This window comes from Pyrus communis, chromosome 4, assembly GCF_963583255.1.
Source record: "Pyrus communis chromosome 4, drPyrComm1.1, whole genome shotgun sequence".
NCBI lineage: Eukaryota > Viridiplantae > Streptophyta > Magnoliopsida > Rosales > Rosaceae > Pyrus > Pyrus communis.
This window is the reverse complement of record NC_084806.1, coordinates 14,086,216-14,107,206: the sequence shown is the minus strand read 5'-3', so window position 1 is coordinate 14,107,206 and position 20,991 is coordinate 14,086,216. Positions and strand designations below refer to the sequence as shown.

Here is a 20,991-nt window from a genome sequence, read left to right as displayed (position 1 = left end):
TGGTTGAATTCTTATAGCAAGCCTGATGATGAGGTAAGGCTAATCAACTTTACTATATATCACTAGGAAAATATTAATTACATGTTAATATGTAATGAAATCATAATTTTAGCATTGATAGGTGTTTAAGAAAAGTGTAACAGAAAATGCAAGGATTGGGGACACTAGGAGCAACAGTCGGCGAGATCACTCTACGGTCATCGAGGTATTAATGTTGTCCCCCTACATAGGACATTGTTTGTAGATTAGAGATTTGGATCCTCTCATGAGCTAATGAAGAGGATTCTTCTGACCAATCATCGTGGGCCGTTGGATTTTTATCCAATGACTACAAACAGGGGGTCCCTTTAAAGTTATAATGATTGTAGCCGTTGAATGAAAATTCAACGGCCCACGATGATTGGTCAAGAGGATCCTCTCCATTAGCTCAGGAGAGGATCCAAATCCGTTGATTAGTGCCATAGCTTTGGTAATTCTCATCAATGCAAAAGACAGATTTATTTAATACCAATCAAATAAGCCAGGCTCAATGACGAAAAGTACTGACATAGAAAGAGTTTACTGCAACAATGGCGTTATAGTCTAATAATATAATATTATGTGTAAATTTATCATCACAAGACATTGTATTATTGAACCGATATGTCATATGAAGTTTTCATTTGTCAGTGTTAAAATTAATGATTTCATTACATATTAAAATGTACTTTGTATTTTCCTAGTGATAGAAACGTTGATAAGCTGTGCCTCACAACTGACATGCCTACTTAATTTCCAAATTATTTTCTATTTTGCCAAATACATCCAACAAATGGGAAAAAACTGGTCTCCACACAATTCATATCATTAACTTTGTCAACATCAGGCTTGCTATAAGAATTCAACCACAAAAGAACCTCATATTCTTGTAAGGAAAGACAAATATTGTTTTAATTATATACAAATTCATCCTAAGAGCCATATCTGGAATTTTGGCAGGTAATACAAGAAACGTCCAGTGATGATGCTGATGCAATTCAAGCAAATGAAGCCAAAAATATGCCTCTTCTTATTTATGTTTCTCGGGAAAAAATACCTTCTAAACCTCATCATTTCAAGGCCGGAGCGCTCAATGTTCTTGTATGCATGCATCTCTCTCTTTTTGTAAATTTTCCTTTATTTATGTGTCGATCAATGTTAAGTAATATTCTCTTACCATATATGTGTATTACTTACTTATATATTGTCAAGCTAGTTGTCAATTAACTACTATGTCTTAAAAAATAGTTCGCTCAATTAATTGATAACTCAGGTTGATAGTTTGACATAATTACCTACATAGTATACTATTTGATAAGTAACGTTGACGTTGTTTTGATCAGCTACGTGTGTTGGGAGTCATAAGCAATTCACCTTACATATTAGGTTTAGATTGTGACATGCATTGCAATGATGCAAGTTCGGCTCGGCAAGCAATGTGTTTCCACCTTGACCCCAAGATATCACCCTCTCTAGCATTTGTTCAATTTCCTCAAAAATTTCACAACATCAATAACAACGATATCTATGACAGTCAGATAAGATCAACACTTAAGGTACATAAGAACTCAAGGACCAAACTTTACTTTAATCAATTATATGTCACATGTACAAATGCATATAATAATCTTTTACTAGAATTGGTCTTGACAACTTGTATATAAATAGGTGCTATGTAAAGGTTATGATGGGCTTGGAGGGCCATGCGTGTGTGGTACTGGCTACTACATAAAGAGGGTGCCCTTATGTGAAAGTTCCATTAGTGAAGGCAAATACAAATTCACTTAATGAAATACCTTAATTTGGTTTAAGAAGCATATATGTTAAAATTATGAACTTGTCTGTAATATATGCGTTCATACGTTTTTTAGGTCAGTAAGTTAGTTTCACTATTGAATGATCAGGATGCAATGAAACTTAGACAATGTTTTGGTCCATCCAATGAGTTCATCAAATCCCTCCGCCAAATCAACAACCCTGATCATATGCTCATCCACAGAAATACTGCACAGCCAAATGAAACCCAACTACTAGCCTCTTGTGCTTATGAAGATGGCACCAAATGGGGTAAAGAGGCGAGTAAAATTAATCTATTGAAACCTTACTTATTCCGAAATAAGGAACTATGGCAAGCTTAGTCAATTGTGAGGAGTTAATACGTGTTAGTGGTACAATGTATCAAGCACTCATAGTAACCCGCTCGGGAGGTGACCGAGCCTAGCATTCCTCCAACTTTATGCTAATGGTGATCTTCTTTTATTTGTGGCATGCAGGTTGGTTCCTTATACGGTTCAGTGGTGGAAGATTACTTCACAGGGTTTCAATTGCATTGCAAAGGTTGGATTTCAGTGTATTGTGATCCAAAAAGGCCACAATTCTTGGGCAGTGGCACCACCAATTTGGATGAGTTTTTGGTCCAAGGGACAAGGTGGTCCTCTGGCTTGGTTGATGTTGCTATCTCCAAGTTTAGTCCTCTTATATATGGCCCTTTCAAAACGCCCACTTTTCTTCACAGCATGTGTTATGCAGAACTTGCCCTTTTCCCCATTTTCTATTTCTTGTCGCTCTGGGGCTTTGTTACCATTCCTCAACTTTGCCTACTCAATGGCATTCCTTTATACCCTCAGGTAATTTTCTCTCATTATACCTATATTTTTTCACAAGTTTCTTTAAAAATTCTTTTGTATAAATTATTCAAAATATATGATTACTTTCACTATCAAGGGAAATGTTCACTTGCCTTATGTTCTTAAGACTGAAATTGAACCATTTACTGATTATGAACACATGTGTGGTTAAAATTTCAAACTCACAGTCTGTCGATATAAGTATTTGTATGGTATGTAAGAAAGCATTACCCTCTTAATTAGTTGTTATACAACTTTAGTAGTATGATTTTGACATGACAGTATGTTGGTCTTGTTCTTTGCAGGTCTCAAATACTTATTTCATTGTATTTTCGTTCATATTCCTATCATCCCATTCGAAACATTTATACGAGGTGCTCGCAACGGGGTCAACATTTCGACATTGGGTAAATGAGCAGAGGATATGGATGATGAAGTCAGTCACATCCCACGTACTTGGTAGTGTGGATGCTTTCATGGAGAAACTTGGTATGAGAGAAGCCAGTTTTTTTCCAAAGAATAAAGTCGACGACGTCGAACAACTCAAGCGTTACAATATGGGAGTATTTGATTTCCAAACATCACTACTATTTCTTGCTCCAATGGTTGCCCTAGTCATCTTGAACATGGCATCGTTTGCTGTGGGGATTGCTAGAGGGATCTTTGTGGGGGAGTTGGACAAGATGGTCATACAAGTTTTCATACCCTTCTATGTCATAGTAATGAACTACCCTATCATTGAAGGAATGCTTATAAGGAAAGACAAAGGAAGCATTCCACTATCTGTTACCCTACTATCCGCCTTAGTTTCCCTAATTTTCTATTTTTTTGGTTCTATTATTTCATGTAGCAAGGCCATGGCCTATATATGTGTCCGTTATATACATACATTTTTACTATTAAATGTAGGGGTGTCTAAAAGATGTACTCCGTTTTTTCTTGTCTAAGAATTCTACTACTTGCCATTTAATGCTACGGTTTAGTGGTATTTCTCTTTACTTGTAAGTAAGAGGTCTTAGGTTCGATTCTCAAAGGAGAATTTGAATTAAATTATTGTTAGCTCATTACGAGATTAAGTTCATCCATTTTTCATTAGTGTAATATTATTTGTTAATGCATGAGTGGAGGCATAATTTGGAAGAAAGAAATGCCACCATTAAATTCACCATAAATTAAGCCCAATAACTGTCGGCTGCAACATTGATAAGTAAGAACATGTATCTCCATAGTCCAAGTCCACAATAGTTCTGGACCTCTCATGTTGAGCTACTTTTTCTAAACCACCCTGATGCCCTAGTAAGTTTAAAGAACTAGTAATTAAATTCTTTTTAACTTCTTTTGCACCTATGTTTAGTCTTATTTTTTGTTTCCATTTAATTTATGCAATCTGACGATCATAAATAAAGTGGGTGTGTGAAAAAAATAAAAAGAATGTGTGAAAATCACCTCTCCAAATTTAACTAGGGATATAAATGTTGTGAATTTCATCATGTTTAAGTTGGGTTTGTTAAAATTTTATAAGAGCTCAACTTGGTTGGCTTGTTTATTTTTGAGCCGATCTCAAGCGGAGTAAAAAATAAAAGTCAAACACGAGCTAATTTACAACAATGAGAGGGTCTGCTTGTATAACATTTTCAAGCTTCTTATTAACGAGCTACTCACGTGCTTTATGATTTGGGCATGTCTAAGTCAAGCTTTGCTTGTTTCTTAAACAAGTTGAATGCTCAATATAGCAAGAGAAGATAACATGTTTTAAGTTTTAGTCATTGTCTTCATAATCTAGTGATGCATTACCTCTCTTGGTGTTCAAATTCATAACAATGGCGGATTTAGGATTTGAACCACGCAAAAAATTTCAATCTATTCACTAAGGCATTTCTTCGAACAATTGTTGTCAGCTGAACCATGTTGCACACATATCAACATATATCGACATACGCCAAAGCAATCTAATGAGTGCTATCGAGAGAATTTGTCGAGTGCATTTGATGCAACCTACTAAGTGTTGCCGAGATATGCTTAGCATGCATTACATCAAATACTTGTTGGGCACAAAAGGGACCCATACCAAACATTCGAAGAGTTCTCGGAAAACCTTCCCATGTATATTTTTCGGACTCTAGGTGGTCTTGGGACCACCTTGGTCCCAACGTGCATCCACCACTAATTCATAGTAATACTTTTTACCACTACTCACTTTTCAAGGTACTTTATACCAGCTCCAATATAATTTTTTTATTATTGAAAAATGTGAGATCAAACTTAAAATATGGGTGAAACAAAATTTAATCACAACTTTGATTAGCTCACCCAATGATGCTAAGACTCTACTCTTGATGCCTTAGTATCCAACACTCCAAGGATTTGCATCACAAAATAAATTATGGTCAAGATTGTTTTTGAGAAATAGAATTTTTTTTTTTTTTTTTTTTTTTTGGTTCAAATAGAAAAAGAAAATTGTTAAGATTATCAAATGCCTTTGTTCCCAAGAAACTGCTGAGATGGCAAACTACTAAACAGACCAACCGTATTATCTTAACAAACAATACCCATGTAGACATGTAAATTTTGTTGCATGCAAATGATGCATCATAAAGCTTCATGTGGCATATGACTCATCACAAATGAACAAGTCAACAATGACATGTGACACAAGTCGAGCAAAGGAAGCTCAAAAACATTCCCAAAATTCGGCCAAAAGGGGGAAATACCCCTTAAAATTGGCAAGAGGTCCAAATTGCTCCCAAAACCGGAAAGAAAGCTAAAATATCTTCACAAAACAAGCAAGAATTGAAGATTGCTAGCAAAATAGGCAAGAAAGCCCTATAGATTTCGGCCAAGCAAGGGAAAGTGGCTGAAAACAAGACACAAAACATGACTAAATTCTCCCATGGACAAATCAAGACACAAATCAAAGGCAAATCCACCCAAAGGCATGGCTTTGGAAGTCTATAAATACAAGGTCCCAAGACAAGCATAAGGTCAACAATTTTTATATTCCAAGGCCGAAATTCTCACATTGAGAAGAACCTCTGCCAAAACTTTGAAGACTAATATACTGCCAAAGCTCTCTTCAAAGAACGCACAACCAAAGTCGAAGCTTTCTTTCGACCAAAACCAAAGCATTCCCTTGAAGAATCAACAAGCACCAATTCCTTCAAGACTTTGTTGCATGCTTAAAACTTGTAATGACGTTCGATTCAAGATCAAGTCGTCAAGACCCTTGAGCCAACGAAATCCTACATCAACATTACCTTTGCCCCAACTTTGAGGTGAAGACTATCTACGCATTGTTTCAAGCTCAAAACTTGAAGCAATTGTTCAATCGTTCATCCAAGATCAAGTCATCACGACCCTTGGATCAACAACCTATGCATCTACATCAAATTTAAAGACTAAATCAGAGGAAAATTGTAAACAAAGATTGTAACCCTACAAATTCATCAATACAAATCTATTTTGTACACGTGTTCTCGTTTCATGCGTTATAGAATTTTTGTGTTTACAACCTAATCCTAATTATGCTTAAGTAAAAAAATTACCCCTAACTGCAATAGGAAAACCCTAAAAAAACAGAGAGCAGAAGACAATCACATGCCTCGTCCTAAAGTCGCTCTCACTGCCTCACCATTGAACCTTTCACAAGACAACTCTTTAAAACTTAACTTTTCTAGTGTTAGGATCGGCTGCCCAGTCTAAATCAGAGAATGCAGTAATAGACTGATCTAAGGATGTAGAATATGTAAGACCACAATTGATAGTACCTTGGACATATCGAAGAATACATTTCACTAGAACATAATGGCTTAACCGTGACCACACATCACAGAAGGGCATGGGAAGAGTATGGGAATGGAAGGGCAGACAACTCACCTCCATAGATATATACGACAATGAGGGACCTACACCAATGACAGTACGCCCAGTATAATCAAGCAATCTCACAAAACCTTCAATTACATCTGAAAACGACTTGTCCGCGAATCCCATTATCAAGCAGTCTCACAAATCCTTACTATGATTTATGAGCGTCCCTCATAGTCGTCCACAGATTCCATTATCAAGAAGTGTATCCACAGCCTCTTGTACGTATTTCTCCATAGCTACCAGTCAGCCAAGACTCATTGTTTTGAAAGCTACGAATTTATAACAAAACATGTAGAAGCAGGCCGCTAAAGGAGAAGTGCATAAATTGGTTGCCTTGCCAAGCTAAACAGCTAAACTCAATGGGAGGGACCGGGGAGAGATGTTTGAGACCTCATCACCTCCCTTACATGGCTAAAGGCCCTACTTAGAGAGAGTTCTCTGGGGATATGGAACCCAGTTATTTCTTTCCTCACACGATGAACATAGACACACAAGCAATTGACAGAGAATGAAGCGCATCATATACAGTCTCGCCTTTTTCTTCGGATAAGTTAACAGAAGCAACTGCTTTGATATAGTAACATCTATGAACTCCCTGTCAGTAACACACGATTTGCAAAAGCTGACATCAAGCAGACGAGTTCAACACACAACCAACGTACCCAAAACATGAAAATTGTTGATTTTGCTATCAATATATAATGTGGTATGCAAAACACTCGATGAAAGTGCTAATGCTATTCCAGCCCTCTCAATATGAACGATGCTCACAACAGAAATAAACATAGTTTCATCTCGTCCCATATTAAAGATTCAATGGATTCAACTTCAATTTCACAGCCAACACTTCAAATTGAAGACCAGGTAACTTTATCACAGTAAGAGATCACGTAAACACAATAAAACAAAACAAAACAACACAAATTTGATACGCCACGTAATTTACAAAAAAAAAGAAGAAGAATTGAGCTGCAAATTACCAGAAAACACAAGTCCCAGCTCCCCCCTTGTAGCCCACAAGCACTTTCGCCTTCTCCTTCTCCTGCACAATGTACTCCTGAATTCGCTTAGCTTTCTCTGCCATTTCCGCAATTGCCTCCTCCGTCTCATCAATGATCTGTTGTGGAAAATTCCTCTCCAAAAAATCAAACCACTCCCCAAGCGTCATCTTCTCCGAGTCACAGCTCTCATTTACACCTGAACCACTCCCACTACCGTTGTCGCCCTTAACGCCACTCCCACTTCCATTGACACCGATTTCACCACTTCCACTTCCTTTCTCACCCTTTTCACCACTCCCACTTCCATATTTACCCTTTTCGCCACTCTCTCCTCTAACATTAAACTCTCTATCTGCCTCTTCATGTCTCTCTTCCTCCAAATTCAGCCCATTCGAAGCCTCTTCCTCCTTAACATCAAGCTGATCACACACTGATACCTCCTCCGGTACATTTTTCGTCCTCCTTGCACCGACATGGGTCCTTTTCGGCTCAACGTTCACTCCTTCACTATCTACACCAGAGTTCTCTGGAATCTTCCCCAATTCCTCAATCCTGGAGCTCCGAGTTTGCCTCGTACTCACCTGCCGTGCCAAGTTTTCCTCCGCAGGCTTCTCCTCCGCAGCTTCACTCTTCAAAACCCTAGCTCTGGGCGGTCGGCCCCTCCCTCGTTTCCCTGCGACCTCAATTTCCTCAACATTCGCTCTCTCCACCTCCGTTTTCTCCTCGCCCTCCTTCGCAACCCTACCTCTCCGTCCCCGACTCTCCGAAACCGGCACCACAGTAGCTTCCGCTGCGGCCGCCGCACGCCTAGGGTTCCGTCTCAGCCGTGTCTCTTCGTAGCCGGCGATCTTCACCTCGACGGAAGTGTACTCACCGATTTTGATTTCGTCTCCGTCGGTGAGATCCACGGGCGTATTTGGGGGGATATCCGACCCATTCAAAACCGTGCCGTTTGAGGAGTCGAGGTCTCGGAGAACCCATTTGCCTGATTCAGATTCGATGGAGAGGTGCTTGGAGGAAATGCCGGAGTCTTTGATCGGGAGGTTGTTGCCCCGAACAACGCGGCCGATTCGGACCTTGGATCCGGGTACGAATTCTAGGGTTTCGCCCTTCCGCGGACCTTGAACCATTACCAGTTTGAGAGCTGAAGGCTCCATTTCTGGCAGAGAAGAAAGGAGGGAAAAGTTTTGAGTTTTGAAATGCTTTTTAGAGTGAAATACGGGCACGCAGAAATGCTTTAAAATATTTTGAGGTTTTTCTTTCTCTCTTCCTTAAATTTATGATCCAAAGCTAAATTCCATTTTTGTCCTCACAACATAGATATAAATGTAACAAAATTCATAGCTACGTTCTAGAATTCAACTAGTAAATTTTACCCGCACGTTGTTGCGGAAGCGAAAATATAACTATAGACTATATTTTTAACATATAAATAACCAAAGACTAAGATAAATATTAAGTAGAAAATGGAGCAAATATTTTTACAAAGCTGTCTAAGTTTATGTAACTTACAGAAAAGACATTGTGAAATGCCTTGTCATTCATATACAAAAATGGCTAGTCTAGTATTCCTCATTGACAGTTACTTGAACATAGAATATCCCATAAGAGCACATTTTCCTTGAAGCAGTCACTGCATATAAAACAATTTGGATCATCAGGGAAAAAAAAAAAAAAAAAGGTTACAACTGAAACAAAATTTTAATACAGTTGTAATTAATTAGCAGTAATACTTTACATGAATGAATTGGACAGACGATGGCAAACTATGATATCAATAAATGAAAAAAAAAAATTCAAGAGCCATCATTTATATACAGGAATAATAAAAATCCATTTGCATTAGCTCTGGATCAAGATCAACTCAAGGCTACAAAATTTAAACCCAAGATTCAGATCGCATTATTCAACCCCAAAAGCCAAATAGTACATTTAACCAACTTAACACAATGGATGGCATAAATCAAATCTAGGAAATCATACTCAACCTACATTGCAGAAAGGAACATTGTAGCTTATATACATTCTCAATGTCCTCAGCAAGTCCTCTCTCCAATGGCTCAGCAATCTACAAAAGGTTTTTAGAAGATTATAATTTAAAAACTGAATCACATAAAATTTCTGAAATTAGGTTGCTTCTTACCATAGTTATTTTATTCTTCTTATTGGATGTTTCAGCAAAGCATTTTATTGACAAAGGCTACACTGCTTCACAAAATGAAACAACAGGATCAACCTACAAACAAAAGCATATCCATCAAGAAAAGAAGAAAATAAAATTTTACATGCTTAAGGGGTGGAAAATTACTTTAAAAAGAAACAACGTGAAGAGAGGATGAGGATTGGGAGCAAACAATTACCTTGACTTCTACTTCCAAATAAAGCTCTCTTAGGTCCTTCATTATTCTGACATAGCCTATAACACATTAATTTATGTTAAAAAAACCTAAAAATTAAGCACCAAATGTTTCACTTCAAATTCCATAAAAATCAAACCTCAGAAACAAAAAGTTATTGGGCTTTCTCTTGTGAGGAGTTCAAAACTCACAATTCTGCAAGATGGGCATCGGCCGTAGATTCGATCGGTCTAGGATTTCACATTCATTTTCTGCCCTTTGCAAAAATCACAGAGCAGCCACCTTCTCCCATTGCAATCCTCGCAGAGAATCGCCATGTCAGCCTTGGAAAAAACTGGAATCAAAGCAAAAACATGTAAAAGGGCGGTGCCATACCTGTGGAGCTCGAGCACGGAAAGGCTCTGGTTCCATGCAAAACAACAGAAAAAACGTTTACAGATCTAGCTTTACAAAGATGCACAACCAGTTGAAAAATGGATACTGGAAACAAAATCTCCAAACAAACGAAAACCAAATTTACTCAGGAATCCTATAGTAGCAAGGTCTAGTTCTCTGGTCATCAGCAGAAATCGCCATGCAGGAAAATTGAGCATCTGAACACATAAACAAAACAGTCAAAATTAAAAATAAAAAAAAAACCAAAAACCAAAATTTAAACATAAGTTGTATTTGCGGAGCAAAAGCCACCCAAAAACAAATACCCGAGCACTCGAGCTGAGTTTTGAAAGAGAAGTCGAGCTAGAATCCTAGAAGCCGTCGCCGGCCAATTGAATCATCAGAGATAAGGCAACGATGAGTGGGTATTTTAGATAGAGAATCAAGCGACTTGATATTTCGATATGCCGTTGGAGATTGGAACGATCTGGATGAATTTTGGTTTCGGGATTCTAAGGTTGGATGAACGCAGGGTTTTTTTTTTCATTTCAGGAGAGATGAAGCAAATGAAAGCAATTGGAAGCCACTGGAAGCAAATAGAAATCCTGACACTACGGGCCAAATGATCCCGATGACCAACACGTGGAACTAACACGCAGCAGCAGATAAAAGTGGAAGAAGCTGGAACCTTAGAAAACACAACACGCACGCACGGACGGAAAGAAAAATGAGAGAGGGGCAAAATGGCCAATTCACCATTCAACCCCACTAAAGCTGAAAAAACATGAAGAGAAAGAGGGGCAAAACCGGTGGAGCACTGTTAATGAACAGTAATTTCCACCGGGTTTTAGTATATAGATAATACATATATATATATATATATATATATATATATATTTCTACCACTCTGCATTTATTATCTCTGTTTTGAGGAATGGGCCTTCGTTACTACCACCAGGCAATGGCAACGGCATCCCCCTTTTCCTCTGCCTCTCTCTCAAATGGAAAGGAATGATCAACACGTGGTATAATGTAAACCAAAAGCACCCAGAAAAGGCTTTAAATACTGGACTCGAGAGTGATAGGAGGAAAAAGCACGGATAATGGACAGGTAGATATAAGAAACAGTGAGAGAGAAATAAAATAATAACATGCATAAAAAGGAAAACCCACTTTCAGAGAGAGCTGCAACAGCTAGTGAGGGAGTTCTTGAGAAAAACAATTATATATATAATAAACAAAACAATCATCAATTGTTTTACCCCATGGATAAACACATTGGTTTTTGGACAAAAAAATGATAAACAAATAGACTTGCAGGACAAAACAAATGATTATAGTTGTCAGTAGTTAAATCCAACCACATAGTTTGTGGCGCAAAAAAGGAAAAAAATTATAAAAATAATTGTTCTAGGGAAAAAATGATTAAAAAATGTGTTTGGGTTTTGAAAAGCAAAGAACCGCAGATGATGGAGAACGGCACCAGAAAGCGCAAAGGGCAAAATGGCCAACTCACTGCACAATTCCAGAAAAGGGCAAAAAATTGCTCAGCAAGTGAGGGACAAAACCGGATGGGCACTGTTAATGAACAGTGCCAATCCGCTGAGCTTTAGTATATATAGAATTTGGATCTTACTTTGCCAAATTCAAAAGTTGAAACTTCACTTTTTGAAACTCAAAATTTGTTTCACTTTGTATCTTGAAACTCAATTTTGATCTCATTTTACCTCTGAAACTCAAAAATCATAATTTACTCTATAAAACTCAAAATTTGCTCTACATTGCTTTAATTCTATTTTGTGAGTTGGATTTGAAAGTAACAGACTAATCAATTTTTTTTCTATTTTTTTTCCATCTTTGCGATTCAAGCACAGCAACCAAAATAATGTCCACATTCTTATTTTATTATTTTAAACTTAATATTTTTTTATTGTTAAATGTTAACGCATGGTAGAGATTTATAATCAAATTTATTAGCACATGTAGCATAACCTTATTAGGTGGTGGGTCACACATGTTTGGCGATTTTTGAATTTCAAGAAGAATAGAATCCACAAGTCATAGTAAACGAATTTTAAGTTTCAGGAAGTACAGTGATGAGTCTTTTCAATTGTAGAGCCAAAGTATGATCCAAATCAAGTTCTATGGGTGTGGCTAAAAATAAGCCAAAAAAAAAAAAAAAAAGGTTTGTGGTAACCACCGGACAACGGCAGTTGGAAGTTAAATTTTGATGACTTTGTTAAGAGGTCTAGCAGACGCTGGATGTGTAGAAATTTTCTATGGTCACGACAACAAGCTAGTTAGGCCAAACCATTGAGCCGGAATCCCGCTTGTAGGCCCACAAAAACCTCCACCCCATCTCAATCTGCTTCTGCCGCTCTCCCAATTCAAAATCGGAAATTCACAAAGCCATTCTTGTAAGAAGATTATGTACAGTCACTACAAGACGTGTTTGTTTTGAACGGAAAGTTATGCATAAAGTTCATTCCTTTCAATATGTGCTTCACATTCACCCCAAAAGAAGTTTGTAAAAAGAAAACAGTCAAAACAGATGAGCATGAGTTGGTAACAATTTAAACGCCACTAAAAAAATTTCACGATAGGTACACTTACTGGGAGTGAAACCTCTCGTTTTGGTGAGGACAAGGATGATGTCACAGAAACTTCCAAGTGGGGCGAGTGGCACTTGTCAAAGGCATTCCAATCTCTAAGACGCCCTTCATCCATTTAACCCGGCTTACAAGTTCCTCCAAGTCCAGAATTGCAGCTTCTAATGTATCAGACTTCGTCGAATTTAAAACTATGTTCCCATCCGTTTTCATTTTCTTCAACGACACATTGTTGTCAACTCTATCTTCTCCGGTTGCACTTCTTTGAATCCCCTTTGGCTCACTTTTAACATGCGAACTTGAAACACTATCTGAGCAACTTGCCTTCGCAATCCCACTATCTGCCATATCGGATCCAACATTCACATCTGGTACTGGTTTCTCCGTAGTTTTTATAGTGCCTAGAGGTTGCTTTGCCATTTCCTCTAATCCTTTAGGAGGTTGCAATGAGCTAGCAGACACGTGAGAAGAAGGTGAACGATGTGATGCTGTAGCAAAAGCTTGGAGACACCTACTTTCATCACCCACAGCATGGGCTGTACAGCTTGGAACTTCCCCTGCAACAACAATAATCCCCTCTCAATCAGATCCATCCTGCTGGACAGAGAAATGAAAGACAAGATTCAAGAGAGGAAGTTAGGGTAACATTATATGTACCCTTCATCTTCTTCAAAATCATGGATAACTAACCAAAATTTCACTAGAACATTCTTATAGCCCTTGATCTGCTTTTCTTCTACAACTACTTGATATGGCACCATTTTATTGGTTATTCAAACGCTTCATACTTAGATCTGACTTCACCTCTCCACATCAGCCTTAACTGTGGGGGAATGGGACCGAGAAACATATAATGTTCGTTCCTTGGATACTTAGAACCCATAATTTGTGTTCAACATTGCATATACCGTCAAAAGAAAAAACATTACATAAACCTACAACAACATTAATACAGCACAAATCCAGTGTTCAACTACAGCTGGCCAAGTAACTTAAAAAGACAACACCACGATTGTGGGTAGACTGGTATGGCTTACAGCTTTCACTACAATTTCTGTATGGGTTCTACCTCTTGGATAACTAAAAGGTCAAAATCTTAATATGTATGAAGTCCCTTACCAACTCATCCTTTCAACTTTATTTTCTTGATACTGAGGATATATATTTCGCAGTCATAACTCTCAAAACAGTCTTTACTATTTTACTAATCAACTTCTTATTGCTCATCCAAAAAGGAGCTCTGTTTTTGCCAATTTGAGCGTATTGAGTTGCATCTGAAACCCTTCAAGCAGGATTGACAATCCCAAAAACCAACAAGGCTTGAGAAGATGTATGACTGTAGCAAACTCTGAAGTTTCCAGAAGCAACCGTATTCCATCGAATTACAAAATTGTTTCCAGCTGTACTATCTGATTTGAATCTTTCTTCGTCAATTGGAGTTTAATTATTTACCAGGTTATAAACTGGCCAGCTATAAGTTAATAACTAAGATCAAATCACCACCTCATAGTCCTATGGAAAATATCATTTCCCTTAGGATCCATCTATTAGGAGCAAAAGAAATGGACCATTGCCTCCAACAGTCCTATCAAAGAAAAAAAATTCAATAACATGATGTACAAGTATCCATCTCCAATGGCTCCAATTTTATTTTATCTCAGTCAATTGTCACAAGCCCTAGATGTTGAGGTCAGAAGGCTAATAGAAAATAATAACATGCATGCATGTATATAGGTTGTTGAGAAAATATGTATTCGTAATTGATTACCAGGCTTCATTACTCGAGCACAAGGATGCACATGTTCACCCTCCTGCAACCAAAAAGGCATTTCAAAAAAAATCAGAAATTGAAGGATAAAAGAATTGTTTTTCATTTCTTATTAGGACAGAATTTCATTTCTTATTAGGACAGAAAGCATCAAAACCTGCATGGTAGAAGAACCACCTAAACACAAGGTAGAAGTAGCTTTAAAATATCAATACAAAATTGCCCCAACACTACTAACATCAGTGACAAAATGGAATCTTTTTTAGCCAAAGGATTGCAGCATTTATCGTGAATCAGGATGATGGCCTGGCATTCATTTTCAGGAAGACATGAGGTATTGTTTCAACCCCAATGAAGAAGAAATATAACAAAAATTTGACGTATTTTTTTCAACAAAAGAATGCTTGAAGGTTAATACCCAAAGTGCAACACCAAATTAACAATGAGAGAGTTGTCAGCAAAAAGAAAAGAGTTTTGTAACTTCACAATTGATTTCATGCATGGCATTCATTTTTTAAATGCCAATTTCCCGAAGTGACACGTCATCATCATCAGGTGATGGGAATGTGGATGCTCCTTGTCAGTTTCTGACAGTTCAAGCTGATCGAAGGTAGTATTTGAAACAAATGGAGAAGCTGGAATGACTGCTTAAGCAGCAAATTTCTTGCTTAAGCAAGCCAACTAATTGAGCTCAACTCAGTTATTAATCAATTTAAAGTTTGGCAGTAATATCTGATAATTCCTCTTAAACGGGAAAAATAAAGATGCAGAAATATGAATGGGCTGCAGGTACCATGGGTGTGGGTACTGTCCAACCATTCTCTGGAGACCAATCCAAGGATGGGCGCAATTCCTTGGAAGAAACTTCATAGGAATATCCTTCACCATCTGGAGGAGGTGGCAAATCAAACTGGAAAAACATAGAGAATACCAATTAGTAAATAAAAGCTCTCTTTCACATCAAAGTAACTATAATTGAAGCAAGAAAATGCAGCTACATCTCAGTTGCACTAAACAAACATATTGCTTTCTCCTGATGCAAGAGTGTTATATGTAAGTTAACTCAGGAGCTCAAGTAACATCGTGTATATGGATTTGTTATGAAGAATGAGAGGTCATAAAATAGGGTTTGTGATTATTGGAGTTATAACATTTATAAACAGTGAGCAATTTGAAGGGGGGGGAATGCTTAACGCCTCATACAATGAACACATTGAGAACAAGCATACTAGAGTAAGCATTAATATGTTGAGAGATACAAAACCCACCTTAAAGCTGTCATTCCCCAATATTTCTGTTATTCTTCCAGACCAATAACAACCATCCTTCCACCAATCAACTAAATCTCCCACTTTCCAATCATCGTTGACAATAACCACCACTTCTGCTCTGGTATTGGCATCAGGTATTGTACTTCTATTATAGATGGGAGGAAACTGAGGACGCAACATCAATTGCACTTTTAATGACTTTGACTTCTTATTAACACCAGGGATTTTTTGATATACTCTTGTCCACTTCACTTCTGCAGATAAGAGCAACAATATGCAGAAATACAAAACATCAGTCTCACTAAAATATTTATTAAACTTGATAACCAAGAGGAAAATAATTCTTCAGAGATATATATAGAAACTAGGCAATGACTACCAGTGCTCTTGGTAATATTCTCTCTTTGTTTTCCATTCAAAACAAGTAACAATAAAAGTAGCACACTCTCGTAACGAGGAATCATACATGCATTTCACATACCATGTTGTTTTGGTATGAGCATTGTTACATAGTAATTACTTTAAAATACTTTTTTTAAAAGAATTGGTCAATGTGCAATTCTTACATGCCCTACAATCAAAGTGCACTTGATAATGTACAGGTCTATTAATACTTTTTTCTTTAGAAAAGAACAGGTCGATTAATAAACACAACAAACATAGAACAAAAGCGAATAAGAGTGTTATTTATACTGCCAACCAAAACTGTTTGAGACACCACAACCCAAAACATAGTGAACTTTAATACCGGAGCTAGCTGATGATATTGCCCCATTTAGCATTAATATGTTGATGTGGTCTATGGTCTTTGATGTGATCGAGGGCTCTATTTGAGCTGTCCAGGATTAATTACTAAGTTGTAATTAAGCTAATGATTAAATAGTCCATTTAGTTGAAGATTAAGTCAGCTGTATAAATCATTGAGTATAAATATAATCACTACAGTACGGAGATGCTTTATGTAATCATTTTACTAGTAATGAAATTCTGATTCTTGTTGTTGCTTGCTCGTGCTTTCTACAATGAAGGTTTTCTGATTTCTCATTCATGGTATTGAAGCAGATAGGTCCACATATCCGCATAAAGCTCAAAGGCTGCACATGCTCCACATCACCCAATATGTGTTATCCATGTGTTTGGCTTGAGTGTTGCCACACGTGAAGGCACGTGTGAGTGTGAAGTGTTGTCCCACATCAGAAAGCTAACGGACCTTGCATGTGTTTACAAGGAGTTGTGTCACTCCCCCTGTTGCCAATTGGTTTTAGGGTTCCTTCAAACTTAAGCCCCTCATACATGTGTTTGGCTTAAGTGTTGACACACGTGAAGGCGCGTGTAAGTATGTGAAGTGTTGTCCCACATCAGAAAGTTAACGGACCTTGCATGTGTTTATAAGGAGTAGGGTCACTCCCCCTGTTGCCAATTGGTTTTACGGTTCCTTCAAACTTAAGCCCCAAAAAAATGCTCATACAGGAAACATACCCACAGATATCACTTACTTTCATCAGGAAAGTCAATATACTCCATGCTAGACGACAACCGAGCTTGTCTCAAGCCGTATTCCTTTATCTGGAATATAATAAAAATATTATCAGAGAGCATGGTATCATTTTCTCAAAGATTTTTATACCAAGCATAAACAATGGAACCAACCTCAACCAAATGTATGGAAACAATCTCAAGCTGAAAACATCATACAAATGCAAATATGGGCTTTATAAAAGCAGATGGACACCTAAAACCATAAGTCATTGGAAGTTACATCATACACCCAATTGTTTCAGCAGAGCATCTAATGGTATGAGAAGTAAGAGAAGATTGATGGTAGTATTGGTAAAACCTAACTCTGTATACGTAGAATAATTCAAGGTTGAGAAAAGTAAATCATGCAACACATAGATCTAAAGGCTTAGTTGTAATTGCAGAAATGCTACCTAACATTGCAAAGTAATCAGTTCTTCATTACTGGAAGACGTACAGATTTCATGAAAATAAAAATATGCAAGGAAGCATAGAAGGCTTAAGTAAAAACAACACAAAATCTACATAAAAAGAAAAAAAAATCTTAAAGAAACGGGGAAAAAATACCCACCATAATAATTCTCTTCAACTTACAAAGTTATAATAAACACCACTTTTATTGAAGAAGAAAGAAATACATAACAAGATGGATTCAACTTCCATCAACAGTATTACAGCTAAAAAACAAACACACACCCAAATCTTAACTATCCTTGACAACACTTAGCAAGTAGCAAATCAATCCAGATAGATCTGACTAAGGTACAACATTAAAATCTTTATAGAGTAAAGCCCAAAGTGAGCAAAGAATACAAATCTATACTGCAGTGAACTCAACTAATCCTCCTCCCTATTATCCCAATTTGTACCTGCCCCTCAAATAAACTACCATTTCTCTCTGATAATGAATATAGACCATAAAATACCAATGCTTGGTGGTTCAAGTGGTAAGGAGCTTGTTTCCCTTGAGCAAGGTCTCAGGTTCGAGCCTTGTGAATGGAGAAGCCAGCATTGGGAGAGCTTGCCCCCCGAATGGGATCCAACCCTGCTCGAGGGATTAGTCCTCGCCTACGTGCGGGGGATACCCTGGATTTATCCAAAATATAGACCATAAAATACGAGTAGTTTCCCCCAGCTGCTCTGCTAGCCTTCTTGAAAAAAATACCATGCCATCCCACCAGATTCTAGGCCACAGAGCATGCAACACTCAAGAGTTCACAGAGAAAGAAAGCAGGAGGCCAACAAGCGTATGAAAACGTATAGTGTAGAAAACGACCAGTCACACATTCATTTGCTTGCAACACATTCAGCACTCATTCATAAGGAATAATCCTTGTTTAATAAAACTTTCCAACATCAGAATCTTTTCTAATGAGAAAGCAAATGCCTAAGCAAAGAATGAGGCCTTTAATTACCTAAATGGTCAGCAACTTCTCCGTGTATGATGTTAAACAGAAAATAAACGAGCCCCTCTCATATATAGTTGAGAACTAATCAGACTTCCTATGTTGTTCGAGCTTTGATCTTAAGGATAAATCAAGAAAAGATTCAATATACTTAACCCAAAAAAACAATAATTCTTATGGAACCCTATACATCTTAGACCACGTATATATTTGCTAGTTTCCTACTTGGGTCTTAGTCATTTGGACTTGCTGCCACCAACGAGAAGCATACCCTTTCAACTAAAATGCTACCAACTTCTCATTCGCATGACATGGAAGAACAATGTATTTAAAATTTCCCTCATGTTTATTTAACCAATCAACTTCCCCTAGTTATTCTCCACTAAATTCTGGTATCTCCACCTTAAATTGCGGTTCTTGAAATCTCTGCCAATAGTTGTCGTTGCAGGAATCTATCTAGAACATGTTGGTCATATGTTTGTGTTGGTTCCCTTGCCTACCAACGATCTTATCTAGTTGACAAATAGTACCAAGATTTTTTAACTCCGAATCTGAAAAGGCGTGATATACTAATACAACAACCAATACTTTGGTAAAAGGCCATAACTTGTCAAAATTCAATCTTCAAAACTGCAGTTTTGTCCCGTTACAATCTACTTAATGTTTCCGAAAAAACATGGATGACTCTTTCCATACTCCTAATTAACTTCTTAGCATTCCCACTTCCTAATATTATTTTACGACTATCAACACTGAAAAAGAAGAGACGAATACTAGAAACCGAAAACTAGTAATCATAATTGTAAGAAGTAAAATCTTCGAGTTCAAAACACGCTTGGAGCAAAACAAAGTTGATCACCAATGGATATTTGCCAGTACTATTAACTGTGATCGTTACCTTACATCGGAACCACGCACCGCGATAACCCGGGATAAACGACCTGCATTCAACCTCTTGGCCAGCTTCAAAAGGTAGGCGATTCATGCCCATGATGATCCGTCAAAAACAATATACCTGCGACATGAACATTTCTGACTTGCATGCAAATTTTTTGGCGAAAAGGAAAATGCACAATGATTCGAACATAATAGTGAACGATTCACTACGGTAGTACTAAAAATGGGCAATTTCGGCGATAATCGAGAATTTGAGGGATCGACATGGAAAGGAGGTGAAGCCTATTTCTTCACCCTCCTTCGCCGATAGTCTGAAATATCAAACCTAATGTCGCCAATAACCTGAAATATCGGAAAAATCGTAGTGAAAAGGCCTGAATTTCTGGAGAAATCTGACCTGTATTTCACTGAGCTCTGCGCAAGGAGTTGCAGAGGCGCGTGCCTCGCCGAGGGAGAAGACCAGCCGCCTGCAACCCTATTTTTCTATTCAGTCGATACGGCGTCGTCTCTTCGTTTGTTTACTACCATTTACCAAAACGATTATTTTCGTATCTATACTTTTGGAGGGGGGGGGGCCCAACTTGAAGTTTGCTTAGTACTGTTTTTCACTGTTTATAAACAGTTGTTTGACGATTTTGCCCTTTATTTGGTACTCATTCTGAGCTTTTTAACGTGTATTGAACAGTAGATTTACTTATTTGCCCCTCCTACACACGTGTTGCTCATCGTGGAAGGCAAGAAGTCTCTCAAGACCCAAACCCCCTGGCCTCCGCAAAAGGGTCATCTCTCTCTCACACTTTTTTTTTTTTTTTTTAATTTGTGATCAAATTGCCTTTGCATGTGTTGACTCTAAAAATTACAAAAAACCTACGTGGCGCGCAGGCCGAGTAACTAATAAGCTAACTACGTCCTTCGGTTGAGTGCGGGGCGTGCCAACTCGTCGGTCGAGTAGTAAAATTCGTTGATGTCGCGTTGAGCGCGTTGTTGACTTCTCTATCTTGCGATTGCGACCGAGAAAGGAACACTCTCGGTCTCTGGGTTCTATAGCCTGAAGACAAGGCTACTAATTCTGCGAAGTTCACAAATCGTCAGAGCCCGATTCGGTTACTGTGATTATATTCGTAAGAGTATAAGCACGTCGAATCGAGACCAAACTATATGGACACAGGTACTCAAATGTGATGTATGTCTTGATAGTAAATGTGGTTCGGCCGTCGGAGTGCTGAACTCTGAAACTTACTTGCGAGTATCCAATCATAAAATCACTCGGCGTCCAG

The 20,991-nt window shown here is 37.9% G+C and overlaps 3 protein-coding genes and 1 long non-coding RNA gene across 4 annotated transcripts; 1 reads left to right on the top strand and 3 right to left on the bottom strand.

The window, feature by feature from the left end:
• Positions 1-1,454: 1,454 nt before the first annotated feature.
• Positions 1,455-3,592, top strand: LOC137732728 (cellulose synthase-like protein E1). Its single transcript, XM_068472013.1, has 4 exons — positions 1,455-1,574; positions 1,890-2,093; positions 2,292-2,645; positions 2,951-3,592. The coding sequence occupies exons 1-4, from the start codon at positions 1,455-1,457 to the stop codon at positions 3,590-3,592; spliced, it is 1,320 nt and encodes a 439-aa protein (XP_068328114.1).
• Positions 3,593-7,322: 3,730 nt separating this feature from the next.
• Positions 7,323-8,720, bottom strand: LOC137733007 (FHA domain-containing protein At4g14490-like). Its single transcript, XM_068472234.1, has one exon. The coding sequence runs from the start codon at positions 8,668-8,670 to the stop codon at positions 7,489-7,491; it is 1,182 nt and encodes a 393-aa protein (XP_068328335.1). The 5' UTR covers positions 8,671-8,720; the 3' UTR covers positions 7,323-7,488.
• Positions 8,721-9,524: 804 nt separating this feature from the next.
• Positions 9,525-10,034, bottom strand: LOC137730841 (uncharacterized). The gene is made up of 3 exons (XR_011068223.1): positions 9,874-10,034; positions 9,657-9,749; positions 9,525-9,581 (listed from the first exon to the last, which is right to left on the bottom strand). It is a non-coding gene; the product is annotated as an uncharacterized lncRNA (long non-coding RNA).
• A 2,700-nt stretch (positions 10,035-12,734) lies between these two features.
• On the bottom strand, positions 12,735-20,283 carry LOC137732206 (uncharacterized). The gene is made up of 7 exons (XM_068471506.1): positions 20,112-20,283; positions 19,716-19,832; positions 17,390-17,459; positions 15,891-16,147; positions 15,416-15,532; positions 14,623-14,665; positions 12,735-13,411 (listed from the first exon to the last, which is right to left on the bottom strand). The coding sequence occupies exons 2-7, from the start codon at positions 19,806-19,808 to the stop codon at positions 12,900-12,902; spliced, it is 1,092 nt and encodes a 363-aa protein (XP_068327607.1). The 5' UTR covers positions 19,809-19,832; positions 20,112-20,283; the 3' UTR covers positions 12,735-12,899.
• Between the last annotated feature and the right edge of the window lie 708 nt (positions 20,284-20,991).

Excerpts from the sequence above, each read along its gene's own strand:
- LOC137733007 (XM_068472234.1), bottom strand. The coding sequence starts at position 8,670 with ATGGAGCCTTCAGCTCTCAAACTGGTAATGGTTCAAGGTCCGCGGAAG.
- LOC137732728 (XM_068472013.1), top strand. The coding sequence starts at position 1,455 with ATGTGTTTCCACCTTGACCCCAAGATATCACCCTCTCTAGCATTTGTT. Across the intron at positions 1,575-1,889 it reads AGATAAGATCAACACTTAAG|GTCAGTAAGTTAGTTTCACT; the intron begins GTACATAAGAAC and ends TACGTTTTTTAG. Across the intron at positions 2,646-2,950 it reads GCATTCCTTTATACCCTCAG|GTCTCAAATACTTATTTCAT; the intron begins GTAATTTTCTCT and ends TGTTCTTTGCAG.
- LOC137732206 (XM_068471506.1), bottom strand. The coding sequence starts at position 19,808 with ATGGGCATGAATCGCCTACCTTTTGAAGCTGGCCAAGAGGTTGAATGC. Across the intron at positions 17,460-19,715 it reads GTGCGTGGTTCCGATGTAAG|ATAAAGGAATACGGCTTGAG; the intron begins GTAACGATCACA and ends ATTATATTCCAG. Across the intron at positions 16,148-17,389 it reads TATTGACTTTCCTGATGAAA|AAGTGAAGTGGACAAGAGTA; the intron begins GTAAGTGATATC and ends TCTTATCTGCAG.